This window comes from Temnothorax curvispinosus, unplaced genomic scaffold, assembly GCF_003070985.1.
Source record: "Temnothorax curvispinosus isolate PA1 unplaced genomic scaffold, ASM307098v1 QBEX01003614.1, whole genome shotgun sequence".
NCBI classification, from domain to species: domain Eukaryota; kingdom Metazoa; phylum Arthropoda; class Insecta; order Hymenoptera; family Formicidae; genus Temnothorax; species Temnothorax curvispinosus.
Window position 1 is genome coordinate 1 of NW_020213394.1, and position 8,348 is coordinate 8,348.

Here is an 8,348-nt window from a genome sequence, read left to right on the forward strand (position 1 = left end):
GATGGCAGTTCCATCAACTTTTCTAGCTCTAATGGACAACAGTAAGATAGTTTTTTGCTAAATGCACTTAACATCTCCGTAAATGCCCAAAACTCGGGTAATTCCTGTAAATAAAAATGTAAGACTGATGTATTCTGAGTTTTTCTACTATATTATATTCATCATGGTAGTTATTATGCTAGTAACTCATTCATTTACCTGACAAAACCTGACTACGGAAGATGCAAACATTGAGACCGTGTTTAATAGACCTTGTATAACACCTCTATTAATTTGGTATTTTTCAGCAACGAAATAAACTGTATGATGATTCCATAATTCATGTACTATTAATGTCACGTAAAACCTTTGAACTACTCTTTTCTCAACAGACTATATGTATATAATTAAATTTTCTTTTTTAGTAAAAAACAGGAGAATTTAAGTGTAATTTCATTCAATTATGTAATAATAAACTGACCTTAGGCACTATACCGGCACGTATTTTACTTGCCGTAGCTTCTGTTATTCCAAGAAGTCGAGCAACTTGCATTTGACTTTCAGTCAAATCCATTATCTTGAACAATAGATATTATAAGACATATTAATATATAGCATTACTTGCACAATATCGATATACATAGATAATATTACCACATCATAGTAGACACTGCCGACAGGAGTAATTTGAGATACATTGTCATAAGGTGTGACAAGGTACAGAAGATGAAGATTATCAATTAAGATTAAATGCTTCTGAGCTGTTTTCAAATCCTCATACAATGTGTATGCGGTTTTCAAATCGATCGGCCCTGCAACTAATTTATTGTGAAATACCACAGTGTATTTTAAAACAAATAAATAAAAACTTGTTGCTATTACCTTTCATTGCCGCTTGTCCCAGATCACAAAGCTGAAATTCGGTTTCACTTGTAAATGTTATCGTTTTTATTCCCTTTTTAATTTCTCGCTTATCCACGCGCGTTGATTCTTGAGATGGAATGACAACAGTTACGTTAGGATCACCAGTATTACTACCTTTACTCTTGACTTTTATCACGCCACATTTTAATAACGCCGTTATCGTTTCGTCTGTGATTGTCCTCAAATCAACGCCTATTCTATTTTGTTGAATATTAAGTAACGTTGTAGTTGTCAATTTATGCAATTCAGATCTAGTTACTGCCATGTTTAATTGTATTGCGCTTAGAATCAGATTGTTAAGACCTCTGTCGTTTTCTATGTGTAAACTACTCAGCGAGTCGTCCATTTGAGAAATTAGAAGATCTTTCACCTGTAATGTAAATCATTTCTTAGCTTTTAAGATGATTATACTTAATTATATATGTGCCTCCAATCTATTCTACAATTCTTACTTTATTGATTTCTGCCTTTTTACAGATAAGTATACTTTCTCCTAAAACTCCCATACCGGCCCGACCAGCTCGGCCAATCATCTGTTTGTATCTACTTAAATTTAAGAACTGATTACCGACATAAGGACTGCGTAATATTACCTAATAAAAAAAATATATATTAGCAGCTGTAATATTAGCCATTGCGTTATCAGTTAATTATGTTGATAATTACCCTCCTTGCTGGCAAATTGACACCAGCCGCTAAAGTCGAAGTGCAACATATTACACATATAGTGTTTTCTCTAAAGGCGTCCTCTAACAAGCGTCGTTCTTCGGACGTAAGACCTGAATGATGGTAGGCTATGCCAAATTTGATAGTTTTCTGCAAAATGGGGCATAATCCTTCTTCAGTCTTAAGTGCGTTTAACAAGATTTTCTTTTCGTCCGTTTTATGATTATACAAACTCCTAAAATAGTGAAATTCTGCTTATATTACAACCGTACGTATTTAATACAGCTTTCTCAAAAGAAATATTTCAAGTAATTATGATAAACTTACTTAGGCAAGACTTTTGCTAATAATAAAGCTAAATTCTCACAGTTTTTACGACTTGAGCAGAATATAAGGCACGAATCATTTGGTATTACTTCCATTATTAGACCTCCAATTCTATCTGGATCCATCATTGCTATATTATCTGAGTACTTTGTAATGAAATTATCCATGTATTTTTTGACATTCTTTCATACACAAAGATTTTGTAAAATAAAATTTAATTAGATCACCTTGTAATCATTGGTGCTCATGTCTGCTAACAATTCTTCATTAGTCAAGTCGACTACCCAGATATCATTCTCACATTTCACGTATTCTGTTATTTTAACTGGCCGAAAGTTTTGAGAATACATGTCTGCGTTAAGAAACTGCGCAATTTCCTTTAAATTACCTATAGTTGCGCTCATCCCGACCACACGTATTATATCTATAAAGAATTAATATTTTATGAAAAAGAGAATTTTTAGGGAGTATTTTCATATTTGTTGAATAATTTTATTTAAATATCTGTAATTACCATTGAAGAACATTATTTTTGTAAGAAGCCCTTCTAATGTAGCTCCTCTTCCTCCAGACTCTCCAAGCAGATGTAATTCATCAACAACTATAATACCAATCTATAAAATATTTTTAATAAGTGAGAAACGTTGACTGAAAAAGTGATTTTCAAGTAAATAGGGAAATATTGTCGTTACTCGGGCTGATTAATTATAACTTTTTTTTTTCTTTTTTTTTTTTCCTAATTTTCATTCAAATGCGTTGATTATTTATCAGTCTCAAAAAACACAATTATTCATTGAAACAATAGATTCAACATATTTAAATCAATAATCCATTTAACTTTTAATGCTAAGCATCCTTCAATAATAAGCACCCTTCAAATCACTGTAAAAAATTTATTGCAAAAAAATATGAGTAGCCAGGATTTGAACCTGGACTTCCTCCAATCTGTGACGGGTGTTTTTACCAATTTTACCACAGTGACATGTAATAATATTTATCGCAATAACCAGTAAATATTAAAGAGAATGTCTTTGCTTCAAACAACTGCGAAGTAAGTAGTGGTGTGTGCTGTCTTCGGTTGGGCTGATTCACGGATTGGAGGGAAGTCCAGGTTCAAACCCTGGCTGGTATAATATTTGTCGCAGTAAATTCTTTACAGTGATTTAAAGAATGCTCATTAGCATCAAAAGTTAAATCAATTATTTAAGTGTGTTGAATTTGTTGCTCCAACGAATAATTGTGTTTTAAGACTGACAAATAATCAACGTGCAGTTTAAGTGGAAGCAAATATAAAAATTCACATATTATAAGGCTATGAGGCTATGATAAATCAGCTCAATTGAAGAGCTCCCAATATATACTTTTGAAAATTGTTTTTACATGTTACATCATTTAATATTGTGATAATTATCTACTAATATTTCAGCTTACCTCGGCTAAACGTTTCGTTTCTATTAAACTATTTACAAATCCTAATGCTTTCTCTATGGTACATATATAGATGCTGTTTTTCCTTCGTCGTTTAATTGGTGGATAACGACCCTTTGTACCAGCGTATTCCTCGATTAAAAAACCTAATTTTAATGCTAATGCAGCCATTGATTGAACCTACGTACATAAATTTACGAGCTCAGTTAATTATATACAATTGGTTTGCAAGAAAATTTCTCTAATATATCAATTTTGAAAGTGTCGCACCTTTTCCTGTACCAAAGCCACATATGGAAGTATAAAAATGGCATTCTTTTTGTTACATATAATCTCTCTGAACATTAATATCTCTGCAACCAAAGTTTTGCCGCCGCTTGTTGGCAGAGCGTAAATTAAATTCTTCTTGGTTCTAATGGCCAATTTTAAGCATTCGTCTTGCCAATCTGTATAAGAAAAAAAACAATGAAAACCATTTTCATTTCTAAACCAATTTCATTTGTAATTGCAAACTTACGATATAACTCAGAAATTCCCTTGACTTCGTGTATCAATTTTTTCACAGTATCTGGTAAACCGTAAAATGAAGAACAATTTGACGTGGAATCTGTTTCTTTTTCAGCTTCTTTCGACACTGACGCAGCGCCATTTAAACGAGGTTTTTTTCTTAAGATTTTACACTCACTCAAGGGTCTAGGTTTGGTTTTTAAAATTGGCGAACTCTCTCTGCTGTCGTTCTTTTTGAAAGAACTGTCTTCGAAGGTGTCGTCACCAAAGTTCGTAATATGCAAATACGACATGTTCATCGATTCACCTTGATATGATGTACCTTTATGCAATTGATTTGAAGGTGCTTTCTCAACATTTTGATCTACATTATTGCCCGATTCAGAATTCGTGTCCTCTTTGCAAAATGTGTCAAACATATCAAAATTGCTGATGTCATTACAATTCTCTAGTACAATTTCTTCCTCGTTCTGCGAGTCAAACTGTGCGAATATCTGATTCATCAATGTTCTGTCCTGCCATTCATTCATGTTGAGGGACACATCGGACGATACTTTGGCTCCGGTTGTTGCATCGGTTGCAACGTTCTGCACTTGCCTTTTGGACGCTTGTGCCATCGAGCCATCATTGTGCTCTCGGAAGGGCTCGCGCGTGTCTGAAGAGACGTGCAGTCCATTTTCAGGTTCTATGTTACACAATAACGAGTTATCTAACAGCAATAGGGATTCAAAGGTGTACGGCGACTTGGGCCGCCCGTTGTTGTTCCAAGATATTTCGCGGTTCTCCTTATCGTAACCCAACGCTTCCATCTGACAGATTAGTTCTGAAAGAGCAAAAATCTCTGCAAATTTGCTTACTTATATTTACCTTATCGTTTCTCTCTCTCTCTCCGTTGTTAACAGAAACGAATAATAATTATTTTCATACCTTACAATAAAATATATCTAATATAAATAAAAAAAAAACCTTTTTGATAATCCTGATCAGATGGTTGTCACGCGGTTCATTTATTTACAGTGTGGAAAGACGCGAAAATCGTAATATCGATCCCTCGAGCGTCTCGTGTCTCGTGGTCCAATGGTGCGCGTTCAAAACCTGTTCAAAACCATAACCTCAATAACCTGTTGCGATCTCTCGCGTGATTTACATCCCGGGGCGACGGGAAGCCGGAGTTCGTTGCAAAGCGCGCGCTATCAGTAGGGCGAGATGCCGAAGAAGAAGACCGGGCAGAGGAAGAAGGCCGAGAAGCAGAAACTTCGGCAGAAGGAGATCAGAGCTGCCAAGGAGCAGATTGATCTGGCCAAGTTTCCCTGCAACTCCGTGATGGTGAGCAATGCTTTTTCAATCACAAGCACACTTCACACGTTTCTAAACGTAATTTTTATCGGCGTGCCCAGGAGTGCGACAAGTGCAATAAGAAGCAAAAGAGCCGTGCCTTCTGTTACTTCTGCCAGAGCGTGCAGCGACTGCCCATATGCGCGCAATGCGGCAAGATCAAGTGCATGCTGAAGACGGGAGACTGCGTGGTGCGTCATCCCGGGGTCTTCACCACGGGACTGGGAATGGTGGCAAGTAAATCTGCGTCTCTTCGATATTACAGAGCTGCTTTTCTAAATTTATCTATCCCAGCATGGTATCACAAACGCAATGTTTCAGGGAGCCATATGCGATTATTGCGAAGCCTGGGTATGCCACGGAAGACGTTGCCTCACCAGTCACGCCTGCGTCTGCCCGCTGATGGACGCCGTTTGTCAGGAATGCGAGAGAGGCGTTTGGGATCATGGCGGAAGAATATTCAAGTGCTCGTTCTGCGATTGCTTCCTGTGCGAGGACGATCAGTTTGAGCATCAAGCGTCCTGCCAAGTACTGGAAGCAGAAAATTTCAAATGTAGTGATGTTGTACAAAGAGACACATTTTGCGCATTCTGAATTTAATTTTAATTGTATTTTTACATTTATTTGGAATTTGTAGGCCAGTCGTGTAATCGTTTGGGACAGTACTCTTGTCTCAGGTGTAAGACGTGCTATTGCGAGGATCACGTTCGTAGAAAAGGTTTTAAATACGAGAAGAACAAGGCTATTCCTTGTCCAAAGTGCAGCTACGAGACATCACAGACTAAGGATCTAAGCATGTCCAGTAAGCATTGATCAGATAGCGTTTGTTTTATTATAGAAATCTATTAAGTTTATTCAATTCATTCGCTTTTCATTTTTAAAGCGAGGAGTCACAAGTTTGGCAGACAAAACCAGGGTGGTCCATCCGAATCCGACGATGAAAACGGATATAATTATGGTAAACCGAGATTCTCCTTTGTTCTCAATAAAAATTTAAAGATCGGAATATTTATGTTTTTTTAATATCTTTGAGGAAATATTTTCTTTCTGCGACAGGAAATCAAGAGTCTTGTTATGGAACTAGTTATGCCAATGACAATGAAGATGAAGATGATGACTATGATGATGATGATGATGAAGACGATGATGACGACGATACAGAGGATGATGACGATGAATCGTCAAGTGCAGATGAAGAAAAAAAAGATATCAAAACACAAGAAAGTTCAGAGAGTAAAAATAAAGCTTAGCACATTTACAGATGAGTAAAATAGCAATAATTGAGAATGAGATATCAATTGTCGAAAAATTTAATCACGCACAAGTATGCGGGAAGAAATTGAGAATTCTTGAAAAAGAATAATTCTAATTTGTAAATACAGATTGATTTCCAATTCCCCTAGGTACTCATATATTTAATATACACAATATTTAAATTTAATAGCCCATTAAAAACAAATATATATTGAGAAATATACATAGGGTACAGTAAACTGAGCGAATACACTGGTGAATATAATGAAACAATGATCATGAAGAAATAAACGTTGTTTATTGTACATGAATTTTATGCAGTTTAAATAAGTCTTACAAAATCATATTATAGTACACAATCATAACACATATACATTTAAATATGCGTTATACACGTAACGTCGTGTATTCAGATGGGAATGCAAAAGTATGAGAACCGAGAGCATTAACACTAGGTAACAATCCAGCATTTGGAATAATGTTCCAGGACAATGTTAACGTTACATTCTTATTTCCCCTGTAAAAAAAAACGAAAAGCAGAAATATATTTATCATGTACGAGTTTATCAATAAAAATTACAGAAGCTGTGTTTTTACAATAATCAATTTTACCTGAGGCCTTTGCCATCATCCCAAAAGTAATACTTCGTGTTCATATTCTTAAAATCGAGTACAGCATTATCTCCACGAAGAACTATCTTATCCCATAGTACTACCTGTTAATGTAAATGAGATATTGATTAAATCTTTTTATAAAAAAAACTGATCTCAAGCAAGAAAAGAGAATACATATAGTAAATTGATGAACCTAAATACCTGATTAAATTCATTATTTTCTGTCTGATAGTCCGCCGTGAGGTATAAGAATAATTGCTTAACATTCCAATTAAATAATGGAGTGAGATGTAAAAGTTTTGTAAGGCAAATATAATTCAAAACATATGAACTAAATACAATGCCGTTTTATAGAGAATAAAAGAAGTTTTTTTTTTACCAAAATGAGCCATTTTTATGAAATGCATAAGATGATTAGAAATGACATGTAAATGGATTTATGCAAATTAAATATTTGACTTTAACGGCACAAAGACACTTGTACAATATTGCGTGAAAAGGATATCAGTTTGTAGATCAAAAGTTAAGTAGCCCAAGTCATTTTTCTCTCTCGACGCACTGTAATCTGGTACATTCTTTCTGCAAAATAAAATACATTTACTACAGCAATTATAAATATGCAGAATTATATGTATTGATCTTCGATATATTAAAGCAGTATAAGTTTTGTAATATTTGCATTCAGGCTCAATAAGAAAAGTTTGTTTTTCTTGCAAAATACGATTTCTGAGTACGACATAGGCTGAGGTCCACTTGACTGCACTTGATGCTACAAATGCTTCGAAGCATTCCTCTTCTCTTTTCTTTCAATGAAGAAAGAAGGAGAAGAAGAACGCTCCAAAGCATTTGTAGCGTCAAGTGGACCACAGCCATAGATCCTTTGACAGAAACGTAAGCACAATTTTATTGAGATATATTATAAATAGTGTAATAAATTATATGTAATATGTATTAATCTTTGAATACTGAAGCAGTACAAGCTTTGCAATATTTGCACATTTAAATCATGCAAGAAAATTACTTTTCTTCCAGAGTATGACTTATGAGTACAATATGGATCTTTCGACAGAAACTTAAGCGCAATCTAATTGAAAAATAATAAACTGTGTAATAAATTGTGCAATATAATAAATTTCTACATCCACGTTCGATACTTACACGACAACTTTAACCGTATTTAACGTTACGTTCGCCCTGTAATCGATAAATACTGTCGAGAGAAAACAGCAGAATGTGAGGCAGGCCGACACGCTTAACGTATATGCTATGATAGCATTTCCTCGTGTTAGGAACGTGTGCATTATCGTGCCGTC

General features: G+C 35.0%; 3 protein-coding genes across 3 annotated transcripts; 1 reads left to right on the forward strand and 2 right to left on the reverse strand.

Moving 5' to 3' along the window:
- Positions 1-6: 6 nt before the first annotated feature.
- Positions 7-4,921, reverse strand: LOC112452696 (helicase POLQ-like; the record flags this gene model as incomplete). Its single annotated transcript, XM_025013032.1, has 14 exons — positions 4,798-4,921; positions 3,842-4,654; positions 3,595-3,770; positions 3,328-3,504; positions 2,411-2,510; positions 2,124-2,320; positions 1,897-2,042; positions 1,570-1,804; positions 1,356-1,496; positions 862-1,273; positions 634-797; positions 461-556; positions 199-372; positions 7-104 (listed from the first exon to the last, which is right to left on the reverse strand). Coding segments are annotated over exons 2-14 (2,915 nt in total), but the record flags the coding sequence as incomplete, so codon positions are not given.
- Positions 4,922-4,935: 14 nt separating this feature from the next.
- On the forward strand, positions 4,936-6,601 carry LOC112452697 (zinc finger protein 330 homolog). Its single transcript, XM_025013033.1, has 6 exons — positions 4,936-5,157; positions 5,229-5,399; positions 5,488-5,719; positions 5,804-5,968; positions 6,050-6,124; positions 6,223-6,601. Exons 1-6 carry the CDS (start codon positions 5,038-5,040, stop codon positions 6,414-6,416), a joined length of 957 nt encoding a protein of 318 aa, XP_024868801.1. The 5' UTR covers positions 4,936-5,037; the 3' UTR covers positions 6,417-6,601.
- A 98-nt stretch (positions 6,602-6,699) lies between these two features.
- On the reverse strand, positions 6,700-8,342 carry LOC112452698 (signal peptidase complex subunit 3). Its single transcript, XM_025013035.1, has 5 exons — positions 8,194-8,342; positions 7,541-7,614; positions 7,237-7,325; positions 7,033-7,136; positions 6,700-6,937 (listed from the first exon to the last, which is right to left on the reverse strand). Exons 1-5 carry the CDS (start codon positions 8,334-8,336, stop codon positions 6,808-6,810), a joined length of 540 nt encoding a protein of 179 aa, XP_024868803.1. The 5' UTR covers positions 8,337-8,342; the 3' UTR covers positions 6,700-6,807.
- Positions 8,343-8,348: the final 6 nt, after the last annotated feature.